The sequence below is a fragment of the Mus caroli genome, unplaced genomic scaffold, assembly GCF_978045245.1.
Source record: "Mus caroli unplaced genomic scaffold, Mus_caroli_1 scaffold_8, whole genome shotgun sequence".
NCBI classification, from domain to species: Eukaryota; Metazoa; Chordata; class Mammalia; order Rodentia; family Muridae; genus Mus; species Mus caroli.
This window is the reverse complement of record NW_028227263.1, coordinates 17,506,132-17,531,494: the sequence shown is the minus strand read 5'-3', so window position 1 is coordinate 17,531,494 and position 25,363 is coordinate 17,506,132. Positions and strand designations below refer to the sequence as shown.

Here is a 25,363-nt window from a genome sequence, read left to right as displayed (position 1 = left end):
CTAAAATAGAAACTATGGCAAGGGCACGAAGCCCTTGACCCTGGCTTTTAAGATTAGTGAATCTTAGGTGGAGCTCTTGTTGATCTCAGTTATTATTAATGAATTTTATCCCAGGTGGTTCCTGTTAGACATTTTGTGTTTGCATTCCTCTGTTTTATGTAAGATTCCAGTTACCTCATTTTGTACCTTGCGGGTATGTCACCCAACTTCCTTATTGTCTTCTGTATAAAAAGTCTGATGCTCAAGTTGTAAAAATACATTCAGGAGCCGGGCGTGGTGGCGCACGCCTTTAGTCCCAGTACTCGGGAGGCAGAGGCAGGCGAATTTCTGAGTTCGAGGCCAGCCTGGTCTACAAAGTGAGTGCCAGGACAGCCAGGGCTACACAGAGAAACCCTGTCTCGAAAAAACAAAAAAAAAAAAAACCAAAAAAAAAAAATACATTCAGATTCCACACGACCTCTCCTGTGTGCATCTGTCTGTCAATTCATCCTACGCTTTGTCCACCCGAGACTAGAGACCTGTTCCACGCAGACAAAGGGTCCCAGAGGGTCTATGGCACCTCTGGTGGGTGGTGGCCTGGAAAGGAAGTTAAAGCACTTAAGAACCCTTATTAAAAGTATGTTTTAAAGAATAAAAGCCTACACCAGTTTGCAAGGAGCTGTCAGTCCAATTGCCAGCAGCCCAATACTGAATAAATATTGGGTGTGGTTAGTACTGCATCTGTAATAACAACATTGGGGGGATGTGGAGGCAAGAAGATTAGAAGTTTAAGGTTATCTCCAGATTTATAGTCGGTTAAATGCCATCTTGAATTACATGTGACCCTGTCTTGAAAATCAAATAAACAATAAGTCTTGGTGGCTGAGATGTTTGTTTCACCTATTATTTTATTTTATTTTCAGAACTTAGCATGATATGTTTATAAATGAATGAGTAATCCACTAATGATCATCAAGGTCATCTTTTAATACAGTGGCAATTTTTTGGTATATAGGCTGATATTTTTAAATTAAACATTCCCAAACCATCATACTATTTGAGTCTGTCAATGTAGTGTTTTACACTAGAGATTGAAACTAGGGTCAGTAAGGCAAGAACTACCAATAAGCTACAGTCTCACCCCGACTCCCTTTCAGCATTCCCCTCTTTTAGACATGGTCTCATGATGTAACCCAGAATAGCCTTGAAATTGTGATCTTCTTCCTACTGCCTTCTGTTCAGACTGAATTTTCTAAAATTATTTTTCAACAAAAAAATTACAAAAGTGATTAGAATCCAATGTAAAAATTTTTCTGGCATGATTTGAGAATAACATCTTTTTTTTTTTTTTTTGTGGATTTTTCGAGACAGGGTTTCTCTGTGTAGCCCTGGCTGTCCTGGAACTCACTCTGTAGACCAGGCTGGCCTCGAACTCAGAAATCCGCCTGCCTCTGCCTCCCAAGTGCTGGGATTAAAGGTGTGCGCCACCACGCCCGGCTGAGAATAACATCTTAATGTGCAACCTCTGACCACTTTGGTATGTGTTTTCTACATGCAAGACCATTCTCTTTCCTAAGAACAACCACCAAAATCAGGAAGTTAACTGCCATTACAACCTTAGGTTCGACCCCAGCTCTCCCAACTAACGTAAAACCTCTGTTCGTTATCACAAACAGGATCCAGTACCTGCTGCATTAGTCACACGTCTCTCTAGTCTTCAGTATTCTACAACAGTGGATCAGCTTTCTTTGATTTGTATTACCTTAAAACCTTTTTTCTTACTGGGATGGCACTGGTTCAAGACCTTTGAGAGCTAGGGAATATCCAAACAAAGCATACAATGTGTATATGCACATACATCTCTATAATTATTTCTGTGTATATACATTTACTGAAGAACCCTGTCTGCTGATATCTCTAGTTCTAATCCTAAAAGCCACCTGGGTTTCTTCCTTTATGTTTTCCTTTCCTGGCAGAAAAACATGACTTTCATTAGCTTTGATATATGGGCTTATATTATCAAAGGTCAGTTTAACAATCTCTTATTGCTCCAGCCATCCTTCCTCAGTTAATTCCCCATTTACCTATGCCAGCCCATCTGTCATGTGAATGAACATTCCTTTCACCTTGCCGTGTATTACTGTCCACATAAGATGCTTAAGATAAGATTCTGTCTGCTATAGCTAGATACCCTCATATCTAATTGTTTGGTAAGGGGAAGAGGGAGATCTTTCTTTCCTTCTAACTTGCATTTACTCTTCGATGCTACATTAAAAAAGAGAGAGAGAGAATATGAGGTTGGGTGCATGTACTTGGAGGAGTCTGCTGTTTGAACAACCAGAGGCAAGGCCTCTTTTACTTCATTTCTGAAGAGCAGTGGATGTTAGTAAACCTACAGGGGCCTCACATGGTAAGCAGGGCTTCAGTTTCTTTTGTAACCTGTCACTTTTAGGATGTCTTAGAATCTGACATTGGTGAAGAGAGATAGATGGTGTGGTTGGGACCCACGTGCAGCAAAGGAGTCTGGGGTTCACTGGTGACAGCTTCTGAGCTATGCTGGAATACCCATTGTGGTTTCTTGTGGTCAACACTACAGAGAAATACTGTAAGCCTCTGGGCCAAAGCTGTGGCTCAGAGCATCTTTCCGTGCTGAATGGAAGTTTTCGTTCCCACATTCTTCAGTCATGGCCCCAGATGGAGCCTCCTCCTCTCTCCAACCTTCCACCTCTGAACATCTGTTCTATAGCAATGGTCTAGGGTTGAGGGGATAACGGGCTACATGTCTATGACTCTGAATAACTATGTGGGGGAAGCAATGGGAAGAAAGGAGACTCAAAACCCTGCTCAGGAGTCAGAAACAAAAACTTGAGGTCCAAACCCTAAGGCAGAATCATTTATAATATGCTCAGATCTTCACGAATAGGACTTAGGTAGTGTAGTCCCTAAGCAGTGCACCACAAAAGTCGTCAAAGCAGTGGCCAACATCTCCTTCCCGCCCTAGCTTACGTTCGGCTGTAAGATGCCCCCAATGGTGGCGCAATGACACCTCCTCGGCCTGCCTTTGTCACGGGAGCTGTCCATGGTGGCACATCTCCTTTCCTGCCTCAGCCTACAGTCTTCACTAAAGAATTACCGCAGGAGCTGTCTACAGTAGCAGCACCTCCTCTCCAGCCTCCCAAAGCAGCCCCAGAGAGAGGGCATCTCAGCAACTGCTGCCTGTAAGTGGCTGGAAAGACTTCCCTTCCTAGCCCATGAACCTGATGCAGGGAAAAGGGGGTGAAAAAATGCCAGCATTCCCTGAGCTCCCCAAGCTCAGGATTTGAAATTCCACCAATCCTCAATCTGGAAATCTCTGCCCTGAAAAGCTCTGCCCCCTAAACAAACAAACAAACAAACAAATCCTATATAAGCCCCGCCCTTTGTCCAATTCCCTGCTGCCTGCTCCCGGGAGCAGAGGGTAGCCATCTCTGAATTCATTCCTCCACACTCTGGACCCTCCAATAGATCTCTTTTATGAGATTTGCTGTCTGGTGTGACTCTCTCATCGGAAGAAGCCTAGAAGCAATGAAAAGAAGAAGCAAAGAAGTGGGGTGTGGATCCTGAGCTCAGATAGGGATACCCTCCCCTGGGAGCTGCAATGCCTCTGTTGAGGCTTCCTCTCAGAGCTATGTGGCTTCTGCTCCACCCCACCCCACCCTCAGTGTCTCAGGATGCCTTTCCAATGGGATACCTTTCCCACTCACAGCTGGCTTCTGAGTCCCAGGAGACCTCCCATCCAAGCAGAAACACAGATGGGAACACCTTACTAGAACATATGGCTGGCTGAAAACTCAAGAGATCTGCTTGATTGTCCCCAGGAGTATTGGGATTAGAAGTATGTACAACCATGTCTGGCATGAAACTCTTGCTTGTCTTGCATCTGCAAGGCCATAAAATTCTGTTTCCAATTAGTGCCCGAATCTGAGCATGTCTGGAGATTTACCTATTTCCTCCCTTGAAAATATGAGCCCTGGGACACTCAGCTTTGGAGCTGAAGTAGATGGGCATGTCTGTTCTAAGCCAGCCCACCCTCATCCTTTCCTCAAACTGGCTTTTTTCTCCCCTACTTCCCTAGGAAATGGATCCAAATCCTAAAGAGAAATTGTAAATCATGTGGCCTTTCTTCAGAGATGTCTGGCCTCTGGATGGGATTGCTGGAACTCAGCAGGGCCTTCTACAGTATGCCTAGGAGAATGATTGGGGAATGGAGTAAGCACACCTCCCCAAAGTCCTGCCTCATCAGATGAGCTTATAGATAATCCAGACTCCGACTGCCAGGCACAGCACTGGCACACTCATCACACATTGGTTTCTATATACCTTATTAGGATCATCACATTGGACAACTTGATCCCAGCACTTCAATCTAGATCTAGACAGGAGCCTGGCCACTCCAAGGGAGATAATGCTACTGGCTTCAACATTCTGATTTCCATAGGCCCTCATAGACAGCTTCGAGATTTGCTTGACTGCCACAGCAGTGCACTAAATCAACTTAGGTTGGTCCAGTTTAATACTTAAGGTTCAATACTTAGACCTCCTAACAAAAGCACACAGGAATTTGCCTTGCCAAGCCTGTGTGCCCTGTCCATATACTCTTTCAGAAAGAAAAGGAATCTTTAAGGGGTGACAACCTGGGTGGGGAGGTATGCAGGGAGATGGGCAGACTCAGAGGAGAACAGGTCACTGAGCAGTGTTAAGGGGAAAAAAGAAAATTAGTAGGTTGAGGATGCAAATGGGTCAAGGGACATTCTTGATTCATTCTGTAAAGAGTCCTTATTCCTGATCGTGTTTGGGTATTATTATCCCCAGTGGCTTCTGCAGGGTCAGATGAGTAATAAGAAGTCCTCTTGCTAAGTCAGCAATACAATAGGAATGATGGAATAGCCACTACTGAAAAAAAAATTGCTCTAAAGCTCTTATGTTGAGCTGGCAGTTAAGAATGCCTACAACTGGGCGGTGGCGGCACCTTTAATCACAGCACTTGGGAGGCAGAGGCGGATTTCTGAGTTCGAGGCCAGCCTGGTCTACAAAAGTGAGTTCCAGGACAGCCAGGGTTATACAGAGAAACTCTGCCTCGAAAAACAAAACAAAACAAAACAAAAAAAAATTAAAAAAAAAGAATGCCTACTACTCTTGTAGAGGACTTGAGTTTGGTCCCCAGCATCAACATCGGGCTATCCATGCTTGTAACTCCAATCCCTGGTAATCCAATCCCCTCTGGCCACCAGAGACACCTGTATACACATGGTTTTACATAGGCAGAGACACATAAATAAAAATGAATAGATCCTAAAAAGAAAAAAAGATCAAATATCAATGAATCTTCTCAACTATACAAGCAGAAAAACTAGAAATCTAAATTTGAATGTACAATTTGATTGAAGTTTTGCATCAATTTAAACAAACATAGACATGGCTAGACAAATGTTTGGCATTTCTGGTCTAGATCTGGTCACATACTTGGGTAATGGTTATCTGTTGGATCAAGCCTATACCCCTTGCTTTTGAGAACTGTTTCTAGGTTTAGTCAGCTAAGTTTGTTGCTGTTGTTTTTCCTGCAATTAGAGAGTAGGTCCAGTGATACATGCTCCCCAAGAGAATTTGCTTCCATGCTAACCTGTACCATATGCCTAACACATATATGCAGGAATAGGTATAACACCCACTCAATGCAACAGAGCCAAAGAACAAGTAGTAAGCAGCATAAGCAGCACCAAACCATAACAACTATTTATTGAGCGCCAACTATATATGTGCTATACTCAGATTTTCAACTCAAACCCAGGGGTTGTGTTTTTTGAAGTACTGTTGATGGAAACACATCAAGAATTTCTTTAATTACTTACTCCTGCTTGCAGTAAGTTTCCCCTACATAGTTTGAAGAGCCAGGGCTGTTCGTGCCTTTCAGATTTGCTCCAGGTGACACCCCATCTCCAATGCCAGCATCATTCACTCTTATTACTGTTGCGGTGCCTTTATTGGAAAATAGGCTACTCCAGGAGTGTCTAGTTCATTTCGGCAATCTTAGAAACTGATCCACGAGTTTCCATGATGCTCTCTAAATAATACAATAAACAAGACCCCAGATTTGAGAACTGAGGCTCACTAAGCCACTCCCCTAACCAGGCACTTCATGAAAGTTGGTATATCCATGGAATATTCACAGCCTGGTGAGGTACACTGCATATTTTACAGATGAAGAAACTGAGAGCCAGAAAAAGAAATGGGTCACACAACTAGAGACAAACCTAGTCACTTAGAAACTGAGGCTGGGTAACCTGATTCTCTTCCTCTTTTAGCCTCTTATTCTATACAGACACAGCAAGCTTGATAAACGGCAGCAAAACTGGAGGGCAGGGGACCCAGATTCTGCAGTTAAGGATGAATGAACTGTCACAAAAGATTGAGGAGACCCTTGTATGCATGTGGTGCAGACAAGTGCACCTCTCAGGAAAACAAGCAGTCCCTCATTGCTTGGACTCTGCTCAAAGACTATGTGGTGCTCTGGGAAACCTTGTGACTCCCATATATGATAATGTTAGCAGCAGAAATACATTTGTGTGGGCAACCTCCTCTATATCAGACAAAAAGGCCACACTGAATCTCCAAAGTCCAGAAGTCTTCACTATTCTTCCACTGATGGGAGTAAGGAAAGGGGGTGAGGGGCGCAGGGGGATTTTCAAGGGAAGGGACTGAAGACTAGAAAAGAACGAGATGACAAATCTTGGGCCTTTGCCCTGCCTAGAACTACCATCAAGTATCCTGAACTCAACATCGATTTCTTTGTTTCTACCTCAATCTCCAGCACCCTACTGTAAGCAGTAGAGAGAGTTAATGAGTGGTGAAGAGTTCCTCAAACGGTTTCTTATACCCAGAGTTTATGTAACAATCCCAAGGTCAAATTCTCCAGTTCTTTTGCCAAGACATAGCCTTTCATCATCCCCTTTGGTCCTCCTCCAACCTCTGGCTACTGTAGTCCTCACGTGGACTTTGGTTTGTAATCCTCTTCCTCCAGAGAAAAAGGAGTTGTTGCTTTTGTCATGGTTAGCCTATCTGCAGCTGGGGCAGGAGCTATGTGGTTTTGGGCATCTAAAAACTTTCTTCTAGCTAATGGAGATTCTGAATGAAATCTCAGAAAACAGGACTTTTGTGTGTGCATGTGTTTAAATCTTGTTTCTCTGAAGGCAGACAACAGCTCTAGTGCTGTTCGTCTGTGGCTCAACCCAGATGCCATTTGTGAGCCCTATTAGTGGCCCTTAATTAAGTCACCTTAGGGATGTAGAAAAAAAGGAAGAAAAAAAAAGACCTAACAACACCCTGGTCCCTTCATTGAAGCCAGGGATAACTGCAGAAATTCTCATCTTGGAACATCCATTGATGTTAGACAAGGTTAAGCGTTATGGGCAAAGGCTTGCCTTATTAAGGGGCAGATGGAGGTCTTCTTGCTAATGTGGGTCACCTGGTAGAAGAGCAAGTGGGAAATCTGACTGCAGCTCTTGACAAACCTCCTGCAAATGTAAGGCCTTTGCCTGTGTGCATAGGCTGGTGTCCACAAAAATACTAGCTGCAATCAGGAAACTTCTAGGGTTTCTTGCCCGTGTGTGAACACTGATGGAACTGTGGTGTGAGATTTTTTGCCACATTCTGGAAAGGTCATTTGCTCAAGTGGATGCGCTGGTGTTCAGTGAACATGGTGATCTCACTAAAGCCACGACCACATTCAAGACACCTGAAGGGCGGTTCTCCATTGTGAGTGCGCTGGTGCCGTAGGCAGTTTGAGCTATTGGTGAAGTTCTTGCCACACTCACAGCAATTGTAGGGCTTCTCACCCGTGTGTGAACGCTGGTGTTCTAGCAGATAGGAACTTCGCCCAAAGCTGTCTCCGCACCAGGCACAGAAGTAGGGTTTCTCGCCTGTGTGACAGCGCTGGTGCTGTAAAAGGTTAGAGCTCAGGCTGAAACTCTTGCCACAGAGGCCACAGCGGTAGGGTTTCTCACCAGTGTGAGTTCGCTGGTGCTGGATCAGGTTGGAGCTAACCCTGAAAGTCTTTCCACACTCAGCACAAGCATAGGGCTTTTCCCCAGTGTGCACCCGCTGGTGTTTTGCTAGGTCTGCACTGCGACCAAAGGCCTCTCCGCACTCCATGCACTTGTGCGGCCGGAGACCCGAGTGAGAACGACGGTGTTTAGTGAGATTGGAGCTGAGGCTGAAGCAACGGCCACATTCTGGGCAGGGGTATGGTTTTTCACCAGTGTGAACTCGGTAATGCTTAACCAGATCTGAGCCACGCCGGAAGCTTTTGTCACACTCTGGACAGCTGTAAGGTCGGTCACACCCATGGCTGCTTTGATGGTGAATGAGGTCAGAGAGACTGGGTACGGCCAGCCCACAATCCCTACACTTGAAAGCTTTGGGGACTGCAGGATCACTGGTCTTGACAAAGGTTTCTTCCTTGGGGCCAGAGCCTGACCTACATAAGTACTGCTGGTCCAGCATTCTTTCCACGGGGGCTGGTTGTTCCGGCCGCGCCAGGAGGGGGCGCTCATGTAGCGCTGTCTCGCGATCCAGGGGCGACCTGGGGGCTCCCGGGAATTTTGACGTCGGGTTCTCCAGCAGCTTAGCCCCATCTAGATTCTCCCTGGTCACTTCTGGAGCCGCAAGTTCCATTGCGGCCGAAAAGCGCTCGGTTTCCTAAATGCCACCCGTTTAACTCATCAGCACAGGTGGAGAACGGGGCACTGGAGGCTTGGAGGCCGGTACCGGAAACGGAAAGGTCCCCAAGCCCGAGAGACTCTAGGAAGCGGCAGCGAACTTTCCCGGTAGGTTTAACTCTTTCACTCGCTTGGCGAGACCTTTCTGTCGGGAACTTTGCACTTTTGAAACGGCTTGGGGTTCTGCGAGTCTGTCAGTCCGGCTTTCGGGGCCATTGATCACCGCGCTTGAGGGTTGCCAATCAAGTCTGAACGTCGCCCGCCGACAAGGACGTACCGGGAGCGAAGTGGCTAAGTCACGTTGGGGAGCACAGGAAAGCACTAAGACTCCACCGCGGGGCGTCTGATCCTAGGAGCAACAGTTCACTCTTCGGCCCCGGGAGGAGTTTCTCACCCACCTAAACTGCACTCAGCTTGGCGCCGACTACATATCCCAGCATGCACCGCACGCGCCTCTCACTTTCCCACAGATAAATACCATTCTCGCCATGTCTTCTGCGACTGTGCAAGTACCGGAGTTCCAGAATCTAGAACTTGAACTTCCGACTCGCAAGATAACTGCGGCGGCGCTATTCCGAGGAGCAGCCTGGCCACGCCCCCCTCTTCCAGTTCCGCTCTCTCAGAGTACCGGCGAGACGCGGGGCGGAGCCTGAGGCCCGGGCCAAGATGGCGGCTGCGAGACCGGCCCTTACGGACTCGCTCTCGTTTTGCCTCGCGCAGCTCACGGCGGCGGCCGGGGAGGGGCCAGGTGGGGGAAAGGACCCAGCTACCAACGAGACACCCCTGGGCCGCGCGCTCTTAGCTCTTCGCACGCGCCACATCAAGGCGGCAGAGGGGATTGAGCGCTTCCGGGCACGCGGCGGGCTCCGCCCCCTTCTCGCCCTGCTCCGCCGAACGGCTGCTGCGGGCCCCGCCCCGTCCCAAGCAGCCTCTGGCTCCGCCCCTTCGTCGGTTGCGTCAGCTGGTTCTACCCCTGGCCACGCCCCCGCTGCCGAGTCGCTCTTGACGCCTTCGTTGCCACTGCGCCTGCGCAAGACGCTGGATTTGGCGCTCAGCATTCTAGCCAACTGCTGTACAGAAGGGGCGTGCCGGGCCGAAGTGCGGAGACTTGGAGGCATTCTCCCTTTGGGTAAGTGCTCCGCCCCCATTTCTTAGAAAGGTTCCAACCCACAGTATCTGCGCTGCCCTTCCATTATGCCAGGCCTCTGAGTACAGGCTTTGTGATGGTGCAGCGCCACTCATCTCCTCAGGTGTGATGCTATGTGACGTCACCGCTCTCTCTATAAATTATACCTGGACCTGCCCAGACCAGAAGTAGGTACTGACTCCTGCCTCACTTTTGAGCAAGTGGCTTATACTTTGTTTTTGGTGCTTCTCGGGGACAGTGCCTGTCCCTGTGCAAGGCTTCACATGGAAGAGCAGGAGGCCAGAAAGTGTAGTTTTAAAAGTTAGAAAGTGAGTTTAAAAGTCAGACATACCAAGCAAATCATCCAACCCCTCCAAAGCAAGAATTCTTTGTGTAATAACAATAGCTACCCGACAGGATTGAAGTTGAATAGAAAATGAAATTCAAATGTACAATGCCCAGACTCCAAGCATAAGTGGGTACTTACACACAGGAAACAAATTCCAGCAAAGGATCAGCCTTTCTGTGTACGGGGTGATTTGGCGCCTCCTTATGGTGACGATGGGAACAAAGTTGCATCATTGCCTGTCCTGTATCTCAATTTTGACAAAAATCTTAATTTTTAAAGTGAAACATTTTTATATTTAAACTTGCATAGATTGCAAGTAATGTGTTTGACAGTAGGCTTGATGGAATGCCAAGTTCTCTCTAACCTTGCCTGCCGTGCTGGGCCATATTGCCTTTTGATTGGCAGGGATAAAAGTTGACTTGGTTCAAGCCAAGTTACCTGGACTACATGACCACTTCAGCCACTCTTCCTGACATATTCCTTTCTCTGGTAATACCCTCCCACCACAGTTGCCGGAGTGTATCTTGTCATTCCCCTTAAAACCCTTTGGTGGCTTCTGTGGGCTTCACATTTATATGTTGACTCCTTGGACAGGCATTTGAGGGGCTTTGTGAAATCATAGAACAGACACTATAACCCTGGGGCATTTGGAAAAGCTGTTACAAACCTGAGGTACTCTAGCCTTTCCATTTACCATCCCTCTGGCAAATATCCATTCAGTCACTCCTCCAGCTCTTGCTCCTCTTTTAGCATCTTCTGAAGACCTTCTCTAACCCTCACCTCTCTTTCCTCTCCCTCCCTCCCTCCCCACTCTCTCCTTGAGATGTTGGGGCTTGGCTCAGGGTTTGGTACAAGCTAGACAAGTACTCTGCCTCTGACTTATATCCCCAAACGTTTGCCACATTCTTGCTTTGGTTGATTAGAAACAAATAAACAGTAGAGCCCTCAAGCAGACAAACTGTCCTTGCAGTGACCATTCTTCAGTGTGTGAAGACAGACAGCATCCAGAACCGGACAGCACGTGCCCTGGGGAACTTAGCCATGGAGCCTGAGAGCTGCAGGGACATCCACTCTGCTGGTGAGAGGCTGTGGGAGTGGGCTAGGCAGAGATTCGCTGTAGGGCTTGGATGTCTACCCTTGCTCATTACGAATCTTCCTCTTCCCCTTTTAGGTGCTGTTCCCTTTCTTGTTGAGAGCCTTACCGCCTGCCAGGACTCACAGTGCCTACAGAGCATAGTTCGTGCCCTCCGCAACTTGGCAGACTCACCCCAGCACCGTCTAGCCCTGGCACAGCAAGGAGCAGTGCGGCCACTGGCTGAGCTCCTGGCTACCGCCCCAGACCCTGCACTGACTGCGGCCCTAGTCCGTGCTCTCTTGGAACTCAGCCGAGGCTGTTCCCGGGCCTGTGCTGAGCAGCTAAGTCTGGGTGGGGCACTGGGCCCCCTTGTCAGCCTGGCTTCTCACCCTAAACGGGCAATACGTGAGGCAGCCATCCTGATCCTCGCCAACCTGTGTGCTCAGGGTCTGGTGCGGCCTGCACTGGGCAATGCAGGTGGCGTGGAGGTGTTACTAGGTGAGCTTAGGCGGCGGCGGAGTCCCGGTGGGAGCAGCTCAGCTACTCAGCAGCCCCTAGTGCGAGCTGTGTGCCTCTTATGCCGGGAAGCCATCAACCGGGCTCGGCTTCGGGATGCCGGTGGTTTGGAGCTGCTGATGGGTCTACTGCAGGACCCGGGTGCCAGTGCCTGGCACCCACGTGTTGTGGCTGCTCTTGTAGGCTTCCTTTATGATACTGGGGCCTTGGGCAAGTTACAGGCTCTGGGACTTGTACCTCTTCTGGCCAGGCAGTTATGTGGTGAAGCTGGTGAAGAGGAAGAGGAAGGAATAGAAGCAGCTTCCTGGGACTTCCCTGAGGAACGGACCTCTGGGCAGGCAGAGGGAGGAAGCTTCCGAAGCCTCAGGTGAGTCCTCCTATCAGGGCCTGAGGAGGGATGGTGCTCTGGGGGAGGGAACTTGTGTCTGCTACAGCCATCTTCCTCACCTCTGCCTCTGTTCTGTGGTAAGACGCTTACTAAGACTGGTTCTTGTGTCTCTGCTCTCCTCTAATATGACTGAGATCTGCCATCTGACCATGGCCCCACCCCATCATCCAGAACTCTGGGCCCTATCCAAGTTGATTGGGGGTGGCATGTGTCCTGCTTACAGTAGTATGCTGTGGAGCCCCAAGTCTTGATTGATTGATTGATTGATTGATTTATGATTCATTGATTGATTTGAGATGGTGTTTTTCTATGGAGTCTAGGCTGCCTATATCTCACTATATAGCCCAGGCTTTCCTTGAACTTGAAGCTCTTCTGACTGTCTTAGGCTCTAGAGGAGTTCTTGGTCTGTTACCATCAGCAAAACATAACTGGTTGACCTCTCTGAGCCACTGACTCCTTGTGTGTGCAATGGAGAATAACAGCTTATGGACCCACAAAGTCATTGCAAAGACTCTTCCTTACCTAGCTCCAAGCAGTGGTCAGTAAATGTCAGTCTTGTGAGCTGACTACATCTCCACTCTCACTCCCTGACAGCCTCCTCTCTAGTTCCTAAATATGACGAGACAGTGCCTTCTGAGCGTCTATATCCAGAACACTCTTCCTCCTGTGTGCTTTCATCTCTCCTTCCGTCTCTTTGGTTGCTCTTCTCTGTCTAGAATATTCTTCCTCCTTAGGCTTTCATCTCTCGCCTCTGAGTCTGTGCTTGGTTCTTACAGTCTCTGTAAGGAGTCACGATCACTGTGGTGTTTCCTGGTTCGCCTGCTCTGCTCTGCTCTCCATATCCCTCTCCCTTCTGTTCCCACCCCACACTGCAGATAGCACTACCATGAAAGGTTTGTTCTGTTTTGTTTAGCCAAGGGGTCTCACTGTAGCCTAGCCTGATCTTAAACTTACCCTGCATCAGCCCCGAGTGCCAGGATCTCAGGCACAGAGCACTGCATACCTGCTCAGGCCAGTTGCCCTATGAGCTGTGCTGTTTCTCCTCAGTAGATCTTAAAGGTGTGTAAAGAGCTGTGGCCTTCCTTACTGCTCCTTTCTTCCCTTTCCTCCCTTTCTGTCTTCTCTCTCTCTCTCTCTCCCATCTGTCTGCTTTTCTTTCTGTCCTTTGAGACAGCGTCTCACTAGGCTGTCCTGAAACTCACTATCCCAGGCTTGCCCTGATCGTGTGACGCAGGACCATCTTTTTGATTCTGCTTCCTTGCCTTGGCTCTGGGTTCAGACTCCTTTTCTTCCTGTCCTCTGTAGGTTGTGGCTGATTTCTGAGGGTTATGCAGCAGGCCCTGGAGATATCTCCCCAGATTGGTCTCCTGAGCGTTGTCCGATGCCAGAGCCATCTGAGTCAGTCAGTCCTACCCCTGGCCAGACCTCAATGTCGACACCCCGCACACTTCGCAAACCTGGCCGTATCCCTGCTGCCACTACTGAGGAGCCTTGGGGCCAAGAGGGGCCAGCCCTGTTGCTGTTGTCACGCTTCTCCCAGGCTCCTGACCCAAGTGGAGCTCTGGTGACTGGCCCAGCACTGTGTGGCCTGTTGGCCTATGTGACAGGTGCACCAGGACCACCAAACCCACGCGCACTCCGTATCTTGGCGCGCCTCACCTGTAATCCTGCGTGCCTTGAGGCCTTTGTGCGCAGTTATGGTGCAGCGCTGCTGCGTGCCTGGCTGGTACTTGGTGTCTCACCAGATGACTGGCCTGTGCCACATGCCCGGCCTGTACACCGAAGCCAGCACCGAGAGCTGGGTATGTTTCCCCTATCCCTACCCACGTGAAAGGCCCATTTCTTCCCGTACCTTTTGTGAACCTAGAACCTCTCCTTCCTACTCACTTGCCTGCTGTCTCCAGCCTAACATCTAGGCTGCTCAGCCCCCCGACACGGGGGGTTTGAGAGCCCTGGAAGGCAGGGATCGTTCCCTTCTGATCCATAGCCCTGGAATACCGAGAGTTCTATTCTGTCCTTTCCCCAATCCTTGGGGCCCAGATAACCGGGTACCAGGTTTGGCTCCTAGTACCCTAGAGGCTGACCTTTCTGCATTTCTTTACCCACTCTGTTCTTGGCTCTGTACTGTGCTAGGCACACTCACTTATGCCCTCAGGCCAAGGCACCATGTCCTCACAGGCTCTACTGCCATTTGCATCTTAGGAGTACCTTGTCTTCTGTGCCTGACTCTAGACTGTTTCCATCTTTGAGGGCCTAGATCTGCAGGCTGACATCCACATTTCTGTTCTCACCCTTGATTTTTAGTTCCTCACAACCTAAGCCTGTCCTCGAGCAGTGCTCCTCACGCTCGCTCCTCTGTTGATTTCTTACTGAGGTTTTACGCTCCCCCTTTTACAGACGCAGAGTCCTGTCTTGCCCATAGCACCCTGCTCTTTAACCCTGCCTCCCACCCTGACCTCTTGTGCCTGTCCCTGCAGGAGAGATGCTGCTGCAGAACCTGACTGTGCAGGCTGAGTCCCCCTTTGGAGTAGGTGCCCTCACCCACCTGCTGCTCTCTGGGAGTCCTGAGGACCGCGTCGCCTGTGCACTGACCCTACCCTTCATCTGCCGGTGAGGGGGAATGGGTGCCTCGCGGGGATTGTGAGCTAGATTGCAAGTCTCCAGCCCTGCCCTTAGCTTGCTGAAAGACCCCTTCTCCCCACAGGAAGCCGACTCTCTGGCGCCGCTTACTTCTGGATCAGGGTGGCCTCCGCCTCCTCCTCACAGCACTAACGCAGCCGGCTCCACACCCACTCTTCCTCTTCTTTGCAGCAGATTCCCTGTCCTGTCTGCAAGGCCTGGTGTCTCCCACTGCAAGCCCAGCCCCTCTACCTGCCCTGCCCTTGGAACTTGACTCACCTCCCCCTTGCCTCTACGAACCTCTGCTGGGTCCGGCCCCTGCCCCAGCTCCCGACCTGCACTTCGTTCTGGATTCAGGCCTACAGCTCCCTGCTCGGCGGGCTGCTTCAGCCGCTGCCTCCCCTTTCTTCCGGGCCCTGCTATCCGGCAGCTTTGCTGAAGCCCAGATGAATTTGGTGCCACTTCGCGGCCTGTCCCCTGGTGCAGCGTGGCCTGTCTTACATCATTTGCATGGCTGCAGGGGCTGTGGGGCTGCTCTGGGGCCCATACCCCCACCTGGTCAGCCCCTGCTGGGCTCCAAGGCTGAGGAAGCTCTAGAAGCCGCTGGCCGGTTCTTACTGCCTGCACTGGAGGAAGAGCTAGAAGAAGCTGTGGGCCGCATCCACTTGAGTCCCCGGGGCGGCCCGGAGTCAGTGGGTGAGGTATTCCGTCTAGGCCGGCCCCGGCTGGCTGCCCACTGTGCACGATGGACACTAGAACCAGGGCAGTGCCCAAGAAAAAGGGCCCTGGCCCTTACGGGGCTCGTGGAAGCAGCAGGCGAGGAGGCAGGGCCCCTCACTGAGGCTTTGCTGGCTGTGGTAATGGGGATTGAGTCATAGTGCATATGCCCTAGGCTAAACTATTGGCATCCCTGGGAGAGGACCCAAGGGATGAGTTGGCTGTAAAGGAGGCTTCTCTCAGCCTGAGAGAAGACTGCAGAAGGAGCTATCCTCAGGGACCGAGGAGAAAATGGAACTGAATCCCAGGATGAAGATCTAACGATCCATAACTCAAAAGCCAATACCAGAGTCTGTGCAGGAGTCCAAGGGACAGCTCAGGCCCAGGGTCTGGCCTGACTCAGCACTATGGTATTGAAATTAAACACCTGAGATTTGAACACTGCTGTTGTGTGCTTTCCCCTGGGGGTACCCCACCCACTTACCTGCTGAGAGCTCCCCGCTTTGACTCAGGGCATCTTGGGTTTCAGGGTTCAAAAAATCATCTCCTGGGGGTTCCTACAGACCTGGGGCATGGTGGGTTTTCACTAGGATGGAGTTTTGAGCCCCAGTGGAGGCCTGCTTTCTGTTTATAAGTCCTCATTGCTTGGACACAGCCACCCATCTAAATACATAACCTGGCCAGGGTTAAGAGGTTTGGGCTGGGTACTCGTGTGGAGCATGGCAGAACACTTCTGCCTTCTGACTGTCCTTTACCTATCAGGCTGTGTCTGTTCCAAGCTCTTGAGCCAGTTTTTTCAAAAACCATTTATTAGTGTAGTAGGTATGTGCAGGCCATGGTCCCTATGTGGAAGTCAGGACAACTTGAAGGGAACCATTCTCGGCTTCCATCATCTGGCCCTAGGGACCAAATTCAGGGCATCTGGCTTGGCAGAAAGTACTTTACCTGCTGAGCCATCTTATTGGTCCGAGCCAGTTAAATGTCAACTGCTCAGTGGGAAACCTGCTGTGTTCCTATGGTTTCTGAGGCCCATTCTTAGTCACTTTCAGAGAAAGCCCCTCTGCTGGCACACAGGTGAAGGAAGGGTTCCCATTGCCTGGGCTCTCGAGAGCCCTGGACTAAGCCTGCCAGGGCCTGGGCATTTCAGAAAGGTGAGTAAGATGGTTCTTGCTGACCCTGAGCCTCTGGGGTTTCAAATCTCTGCTTAGGTTAGGCATTAGGGTGTGTTGTGGTGGCACACCCCTTTAATCCCAGCATGGAGGAGACAGACCCAAGACTACCTCTTAGGAGTTCTAGGACAGTTCCATAGTGAGATCCTAACTTTCAAAAAAAAATGTACTTAGACCCTTTCTGGGGTGATTTCTGGTTGATTTAGGCTGGCATGGAGGGCTATGCTGGGCTTCAGTATTTTTACCAAATTTCCCAGGTTCTGACCTGCTCCAGAGTTGGGGCCCCACATCCTATGGCTTAGATCTGTTCTCCAGGATGCCTGCAAGACAGCAGCCATCTGTCCATACCCATCTCCAGGTGTTTCCAACTCGACTTCTTTAGGGGTCAGTTCACAGACAGCTTCATATCACTCTGTGGCTGGTCAGTGTTTTCTTCTCTTTGGCCAGTACCTTAGGAAAGGGTTATTTTGGAACGGGCTCTGGTCACCTCCTCCGTGTTAGGAATGGGTTTGTCATCCTGGGAGTGGTTAAGGTCTAAGGTTTACTTCCCTGTTCTGTGTATCTATTCCCAGGTCTGTCTTTCAGGGAAAGTCCTGCCTTAGAGTCTGGATTGCTGTTCTCTGTGAGACATTTCTTATTATGTATGCCTCCTGCCGTTCCGTCTCTGTTAGGCTGGCAGTCAAAACCTGTAGTCTGCCAGATCCTTAGAATGTCACTCCTGCCTCTAACCAAATTCCGCAAGTCTTTTTAAAATGCCAAGGGTGCGAGTGAGGTCCTACTTTGAACTCTGCTGGCTTTGGGAGGTGCGGGCTTGGGGCCCTCCGTTTATGAGACTCCTTAGGCAGGAGCTATGGAAGAACCACTCTGACTTGGCTTCAGCTTTAGGGACTTGCTGCCGCTGAGGCAAAGGCTGGGGTGTGGCCTCCTCTAAACAGAGCCACAAAGCTGGATTGGGTGGGCCCTAGCGCTGTCTTTCTTCATGTCTCCATGCTCCCCCTTCATCGCTCCCCGCCCCCCCACTGTATCCCAGCGGGTCCCGGCTTCCATACATGGTCACGGCCCTGCTTCTAACTCCCTGACGTCCCCCCCACCCCCCGTCCTCCGCCCCCACCGGACACGGCCCCCGCCCTACTCTCCCCAAGCTGTCCGCCAGCGCACCGCCATGGAGGACCTGGGTGAGTGAGGACGGGATCCCCCTAGCCTCTCATCCTTCCCCGCATCTATCCTCTTCCCAACTCACACTTCTTCTCCATCTCAGCTTTCTCTCTCCATTTTCTCGCCTCAGCCTGCCTGTGCCTCCCTCCCAAATCCACATACCCTTTCCTGCCTCTCCCTTTCCTGCCTTGCTTGCGACAAGCCGCTCCCTCCGTTCTTCCCTGGCTCTCTCTGCTCACTCAATCCTGCTTGTGCAATGGACAAAGTGTTGAGGCACCCACGGGGGCCTGGATTCAGAGACTCTGGGTAGGAAGGGGTTAAGAGATCACTGGGTCCCGGGACTGGGAAAATAGACTAGAGAGGAGAGTGGAACCTGGAGTTTCGGAGATGAAAAGGCCCCATATCAGGGTTTCCAGAAGAGAAGAATTAAGTGCTCCCAGGTAGAGCAGAGGTCAAGAAAGTCCTCAGGGCAACAAAGAGAATAATAGAGAATGCCAGGGTGATAGAAAGAAGTCTAAGGCTTCTACCTAGAGACTCGGAGAAGAGTAAAGGGACGGGGCGTAGATAAAGCGCCCCAGGCATCTCGTCCCCTCTATTCACCTAGGCTGAGACTAGAAGTCTCTGCTCTTCGTGGCAGAATTTCTAGACCCAGCAGCAGAGGGCGCTCGTCAATAATCGTACATGGATAAGACGTACACCAAAAAGCTGCTCCCTGCCAGGGCCACTTAAAGGACAGGGCTAGACTTCAGTGTGGCCAAGTGGACCAAGCTGGGGAGAAGTAGTAAGTATGTCACAGCAAACATCTAATCAGGAAGTTGGATGTCAAACATACAGCCGATTGAACAATTTGGGTACAGTAAGAGACAATCTGGGCTGCACCAGAAAAGATGGAGAGGATAAAAGAGATCATTACTTGGTTTGTACTTGGCTCCCAGGGTAAGTCAAGGGAGAGGTCTGATCATAAATACCCCGCCCCCCCCGTCCCTCCCCCTCCGTCCCTCCATCCCCACTCCCCTGCGCTACTATTCTACTTTTTTGCCTTGGTCTGGCCCTGTGAGTATGGTTTTGGCCGCTGCCTTTAACACCGGCTTTCTACCTTTTAAAACACGGACACTTGAAATCCTTTATCTTCTAACCTCTTAAGACCTTGACATCCCCTCCTTCCCAACCTCTCATCCTGAGGGCCTCTCACCACAGATGCCCTGCTCTCTGACCTGGAGACCACCACTTCACACATGTCACGGTTAGGGGCTCCAAAAGAGCGCCCACCAGAGACACTCACACCTCCCCCACCCTATGGCCACCAGCCACAGGTGAGATGAGATTTTGGGTTCTGGGGATAGCCATTAGGGTCTGGGTTGGTCTGGGCTAGGGGACATCAGAGTCTGAGTGAGGCAAGGAACACGACTGTCCTTCCACAAATACCTCTACTCTCTGTAGACAGGGTCTGGAGAATCTTCAGGAACCGCTGGGGACAAGGATCATCTATACAGGTGAGGGGCCTGGGAACTGGGCTAGGAAGATGGGGAAGCCAGTTGCAGTTCAGAGGAGGGGACTTGGATTCCCTACCCTAAACCCAGGTTCCCTCCTGCCCTTAGCACAGTATGCAAGCCTCGGTCCCCAAAGCCTGTGGCCCCTGCGGCTCCTCCATTCTCCTCTTCCAGTGGTGTGTTGGGCAATGGCCTCTGTGAGCTAGACCGTTTGCTTCAGGAACTTAATGCCACCCAGTTCAACATTACAGGTACCAGGGTTACCGAGACAGTCTTGGATGGCTTGGGGACAGGGCAAAGAAGGGCAGAGTCTAAGGGACACAGACTGTCCGAGGAGCCGTTAAAGGACAGGAAGCCTTCACTGGGAGGGTGGACTGCATATGGGCTCCTTGCCAGTGTTGTTCTCTCATCTCTCCAGATGAAATCATGTCTCAGTTCCCATCTAGTAAAATGGCTGAAGGGGAAGAGAAGGAGGACCAATCTGAAGACAAGAGCTCACCCACTGTGTGAGTTTGGTAGAGTGGGCAGGGTTGGGAAGCAGATGATGGGTCCTGCATGCCTGACTTACCAGAGGGGTGTTAGGCTGGCAGGTTCTGAGGTGATTCACGGTGTCCTCCACAGCCCTCCCAGCCCATTCCCTGCCCCCTCAAAGCCTTCAGCCACCTCCGCCACTCAGGAACTGGATAGACTGATGGCCTCGCTCTCTGACTTCCGCGTTCAGAACCATGTGAGTCTGCAAGGATTTCGGTCCGTGTCACTTTGTGGCTCACCAATCCAGTCCTGATGCTTCCAGTCTGTGGCTTTGTTGACTCAGTGTCCTCTTCACTGCAGCTTCCAGCCTCAGGGCCACCTCAGCCTCCAGCATCGAGCCCCACCCGTGAAGGATGCCCATCTCCACCAGGACAGACTAGCAAAGGCAGTCTGGACACCATGCTGGGCCTGCTGCAGTCTGACCTCAGCCGTCGTGGTGTCCCCACACAGGCCAAGGGCCTCTGTGGCTCCTGCAATAAACCTATAGCTGGGCAAGTAAGTGCAGTACCTTGAGCAGTGGCATATACTCACATATCCACCTTTAAGAATCAGACTGGTGTGGTGGCGCACACCATTAATCCCAGCACTCGGGAGGCAGAGGCAGGCAGATTTCTGAGTTCGAGGCCAGCCTGGTCTACAAAGTGAGTTCCAGGACAGCCAGGGCTATACAGAGAAACTCAAACCTCCCCACCCCTGCAAAGAAAAAAGAATCAAACTTTGTGGTTTTTCCCTTTTAAAATGTTTCCTCACTCTTTGAGAATTTAATACATGTATACGTGTTAGATACAAAGTGAGATTCATGTTAGATACAACATATCTTAACACCTTCCTCTATTTCTTCCAGTGCCCCTTTATATTCCCAACTTCATGTCATCTTTTTTTTTAAAAAATCTACCAGGTACAGTTAGTGCTTCCAGTGTGTGCATGGGTGTAGGGCCATCCTTTAGAGCACTGGCCCCTGCCAGGGGCTACATCCCTGAAGAAAACAAGTGCCGTCACCCAGGAGCCAACAACTGCCAATCGCTCCTCGGCTAGGGGAAGGGCTAAATGAGCCCCTTCCTCATTCTTGCTGGAATTTTGACTGGCTCCATACTGTGTAGGTCTCATGAAGGATCTACAGCTCATGAGGGTATGAGTGCACCAGCCAGGCATGCTGAGAAAGCGCAGATTCACAGCTGTCTTCTCAACCTTTGGCTCTTACAACCTGGCCACCCCCTGTTCCGTGATGCTCGCTGAGCCTTGTGGGGACACTGTGGGAGATAAATGCTCCATTTAGGACTGTGTGTTTGCCCCTTTCAATGAGTATCTTGAAATGGAATTTGTTTTTTCTTGTGATGTTGAGGCCAGAACTTAGACCCTTGCATTTGTTAGATAGACTTCCCCTCACTAAGCTTTGCCCTAACTCTTGGGACAGGTGTACTGGAATTATAGGGATGCACGGCCCCTTCCCAGGTTATATGTAATTCTTGGAGATTGAATCCAAGACTGTGTGTGTGCTAAGCGATCAGTCTACCACCTCTAGCCCAACCCTTGGGATTTTGAGACAAGGTCTTACGTTCTATGTAGCACAGGCTGCCCTAAAAGCCATGATTGTGCCCCCTTTACCTCCCAAGTTCTAGAAATTTTAGCATGTGCCACTATGCCCACCTGAAATGACATTATTATTTATATTTTATGTATTTTTTGAAAAAACATTTTTTTGAGGGAGTGTCTCACTGTAACCTAAGTTGACCAGAAGCTCACTCTGTAGCCCAGACTGGCCTTGAACTCAGGGCCATCCTCCCCCTCCTCCTCCTCCTCCTCCTCCTCCTCCTCCTCCTCCTCCTCCTCCTCAAGCCTTCTAAGTGCTGGATGTACAGGAGTGCGCCACCATGCCCAGCTATGGTTTATGTTTTCTTTCCTTCCTTCCTTCCTGCCTGCCTGCCTGCCTGCCTTCCTTCCTGCCTGCCTGCCTGCCTGCCTGCCTTCCTTCCTTCCTTCCTTCCTTCCTGCCTGCCTGCCTGCCTTCCTGCCTTCCTTCCTTCCTTCCTTCCTTCCTACCTTCCTTCTTTCTCTCTCTCCCTCTTTCTTTCTCCCTCCCTCCCTCTCTCTCTCTCTCTCTCTCTCTCTCTCTCTCTCTCTCTTTCTTTCTTTCTTTCTTAAATGTGCATTGATATTTTGCCTGAGTTAATAGGCTCAGCTGCTATGTAAGTGCTGGGAATAGAACTCAGGTCCTCTGGAAGAGAAGCCAGTGCTTTTAACCGCTGAACCATCTCTCCCAGCCCCCTATTTTATGTTTTCTTAATTTGAAAAGTTGTGTGTGTGCTGGGGACTAAAGCCGGGGTTTTGTGCATGCTAAGCACACCTTTACCATTGAATACTCCTAGCACCATGTATATTTATGAATGAGAAAACTGAAACTCTTAGTGATAAGCCATAAGGTAAGAACTCCAACCTGTTAAGTTTTTGGTGTGGCCCTACTGTGTGCTGACTACTGTACTAGTTCTTTTTCAAACCCCTGCTTCATTTAATCTTCCCAAAGGGCTCATTAGTTTTGCTTAGTGTCTCTCGGGAATCATAAAAACTGTCTCTCTTTCCTTTCTGGTCCAGAAGTCCTGCTTCTTGGATTATGGATTGAGCAGATATGATCCAGAATCATATGGGTTGGCTTAAAGCATCTTGATAGATTAGGTACCTGGCTCCCAAACCAGACTTGCCAACCTCAGAAAGCAAGGCGGTGTGACCTCTGCTCTCAGACCCATCCGACACGTAGGCTCTAGGCACTCCAGACTTCATGGGAGCTTCCTCTACTAAAACTCACTCTGTATCGGCATAAGGAGGACTCTGTTTTCTAGCATGGTGCCTAAATAGACTTTAAAGTAACTAAACCTTTCGTGGGCCCTTAGAAGGAGTGTGGGCCCAGATACACTATGCCTTACGTGCTTGTAAACCTGAGGGTAAAGCTGTAAGGCCAGCGCTGGACCTCTAACACAGTTTGTAGAGCCTTGGACACTTGGGTTTGTTGTTGTTGTTTGTTTGTTTGTTTGTTTGTTTCATCCTGATCACCCTGCTTTCTGAGGTTGGCAAGTCTGGGTTGAGAGTCAGGTACTTAATCTATCAAGATGCTTTAAGCCAACTGTACTGGCTATTTTTGTGTCAACTTGACACAGCTGGAGTTATCACAGAGAAAGGAGCTTCAGTTGAGGAAATGCCTCCATGAGATCCAACTGTAAGGCATTTTCTCAATTAGTGATCAAGGGGGAAAGGCCCCTTGTGGGTGGGACCATCCCTGGGCTGGTAGTCTTGGGTTCTATAAGAGAGCAGGCTGAGCAAGCCAGGGGAGGCAAGCCAGTAAAGAACATCCCTCCATGGCCTCTGCATCAGCTTCTGCTCCCTGACCTGTCTGAGTTCCAGTCCTGACTTCCTTTGGTGATGAACAGCAGCATGGAAGTGTAAGCCGAATAAACCCTTTCCTCCCCAACTTGCTTCTTGGTCATGATGTTTGTGCAGGAATAGAAACCCTGACTAAGACACCAACCCAGCACAAATATTCTGGCTCATATCTGCTTAATTTTCTGTTAAGACTGGGAAAATACCAGGTACATAAACCTTAGCTCGTCCAGCTCCTGCCAGGTGGAGAGCCACTCTGACAGAAACCTCCTGTTCAACTTGGCAGGTGGTTACAGCACTGGGCAGAGCCTGGCACCCGGAGCACTTCCTTTGCAGTGGTTGTTCCACAACCCTGGGAGGCAGCAGCTTCTTCGAGAAGGATGGGGCTCCCTTTTGCCCCGAGTGCTACTTTGAACGCTTCTCCCCACGATGTGGCTTCTGTAACCAACCCATCCGACACGTAAGCTCTGCAGACCCCCACCCATTAACCTGTTTCAGAGAGGACTGGCCATATGGAGATCTATCTCTTCCACCTACCTCCACGCCCACCCTACCCTGCCTCTTCAGTTTTTCCTCTTTAGCCCCAAATTCTTTGTTAGTTCTTCCGCCTTCCCTGGGTTCCCAGAGGGAAGTGGAGGGAAGAAGGGAGAGGTGACAATAGTGTCCTTTTTCCGTTTTATGCAGAAAATGGTTACCGCCTTGGGCACCCACTGGCACCCAGAACATTTCTGCTGCGTCAGCTGCGGAGAGCCTTTTGGAGAAGAGGGTGAGAACTGAAACTTAAAAGTTACAGGCCCACTTTTCTCCTCCCCATAAGTTTTCTTCAATTCCATCTGGCCTTTCCATCCATGGGTCCCAACTCCCGCCTCTATCCCCACCCACCGCGCCCCTTTCCCTGTCCTAGACCCTATCCTTCCCTCCCTGTTCCGCATACCCACTGCCACGCTTCGATCTTGTAGTCCCGCCCACACCGTCTGTCTCCGCCCCCAGGTTTCCACGAGCGGGAGGGTCGTCCGTACTGCCAGCGGGACTTCCTGCAGCTGTTCGCCCCACGCTGCCAGGGCTGCCAAGGCCCCATTTTGGATAACTACATCTCGGCACTCAGCGCGCTCTGGCACCCAGACTGCTTCGTGTGCAGGGTGCGTGGCTGTGCGGAGCGGGCTAGGAGCCCAGGGTGGGATGATTCGTTGATTAGTCGCTTCACTTCTGCTGTAAAGCTGCAGGAGCCAGGGTGGATGCTAGTTATCCGCACGGGTTACCTGGTTAGGGTTTCGGCTTATATTTGTTAATTCTTCCTTCTGGTAGGAATGCCTTGCGCCCTTCTCCGGAGGCAGCTTTTTTGAGCACGAGGGTCGCCCTCTGTGTGAAAACCATTTCCATGCTCAGCGTGGTTCGCTGTGTGCCACGTGTGGCCTCCCAGTGACTGGCCGCTGTGTTTCTGCTCTGGGCCGACGCTTCCACCCAGACCACTTCACCTGCACATTCTGCCTGCGCCCACTCACCAAAGGCTCCTTCCAGGAGCGCGCCAGCAAGCCTTACTGCCAGCCTTGCTTCCTGAAGCTCTTCGGCTGACCTCCTCTTGGGATCAGAGATCTCCAAAACCAAGCCTTCAAAAACACATTCGTGAAAAAGACTGAGTCCTCCAGATCCTTGGCTCTGGAGCTACCCAGGCATCCTTGCTCCTTCTCCCACCCCCATCCCCATTGTGGCCCAGCCACTGGAGAGGCCTACCCCTAAGGTGCTCTAGGTTTGTCAATTTCAGAAAGGGCCCCACTAGCCTGGAATATAGCTCTCACTTTGACACGCTTCTGGTTCTCTAGTCTGACCAAGTAGAGGCCAGGATGTCCCTGTTCACCCATGGCTCACTATTCTGTACACATTTTTTTTTCTACAAACATAAAAACACACTCCACACCTTACAGTGCCAGAGAACCTTGCTTTACTACCCAGAGCCCTTGCTCTGTGCTCTGAGGGCTCCAGGCCACAGCTCTGGGGAGGGGACAGAGCTGCATCCCCTTGGGGATAACAACAAATAGCAGATGAAGGCAGGCATGGAGAGGTATGCCTGTAATCCCAACGTGGAGGCCAGGGCAGACTATCTTCAGTTGCATAGCAAAATTGAGGCCA

The 25,363-nt window shown here is 50.3% G+C and overlaps 3 protein-coding genes across 6 annotated transcripts; 2 read left to right on the top strand and 1 right to left on the bottom strand.

The window, feature by feature from the left end:
• Positions 1-5,416: 5,416 nt before the first annotated feature.
• On the bottom strand, positions 5,417-8,688 carry LOC110298757 (uncharacterized). The gene has a single exon (XM_021168186.3). It carries the CDS (start codon positions 8,686-8,688, stop codon positions 7,675-7,677), a length of 1,014 nt encoding a protein of 337 aa, XP_021023845.1. The 3' UTR covers positions 5,417-7,674.
• A 708-nt stretch (positions 8,689-9,396) lies between these two features.
• Armc5 (armadillo repeat containing 5) lies at positions 9,397-15,961 on the top strand. The gene is made up of 6 exons (XM_021168185.2): positions 9,397-9,861; positions 11,178-11,285; positions 11,379-12,165; positions 13,492-13,988; positions 14,664-14,796; positions 14,891-15,961. The coding sequence occupies exons 1-6, from the start codon at positions 9,399-9,401 to the stop codon at positions 15,681-15,683; spliced, it is 2,781 nt and encodes a 926-aa protein (XP_021023844.1). The 5' UTR covers positions 9,397-9,398; the 3' UTR covers positions 15,684-15,961.
• Positions 15,962-17,815: 1,854 nt separating this feature from the next.
• Tgfb1i1 (transforming growth factor beta 1 induced transcript 1) lies at positions 17,816-25,155 on the top strand. 4 transcript variants are annotated; one of them, XM_021166731.3, is made up of 11 exons: positions 17,819-17,866; positions 19,044-19,159; positions 19,287-19,339; positions 19,445-19,587; positions 19,755-19,842; positions 19,958-20,063; positions 20,168-20,358; positions 23,523-23,696; positions 23,921-24,002; positions 24,227-24,375; positions 24,542-25,155. In XM_021166731.3, exons 1-11 carry the CDS (start codon positions 17,854-17,856, stop codon positions 24,657-24,659), a joined length of 1,233 nt encoding a protein of 410 aa, XP_021022390.1. In that variant the 5' UTR covers positions 17,819-17,853; the 3' UTR covers positions 24,660-25,155. The 4 variants fall into 4 exon arrangements, with proteins under 4 accessions (XP_021022393.1, XP_021022390.1, XP_021022389.1 ...); XM_021166730.3 differs by having other exon boundaries at positions 20,168-20,362; XM_085841273.1 differs by lacking the exon at positions 17,819-17,866 and adding an exon at positions 17,881-18,782 and having other exon boundaries at positions 20,168-20,362.
• Positions 25,156-25,363: the final 208 nt, after the last annotated feature.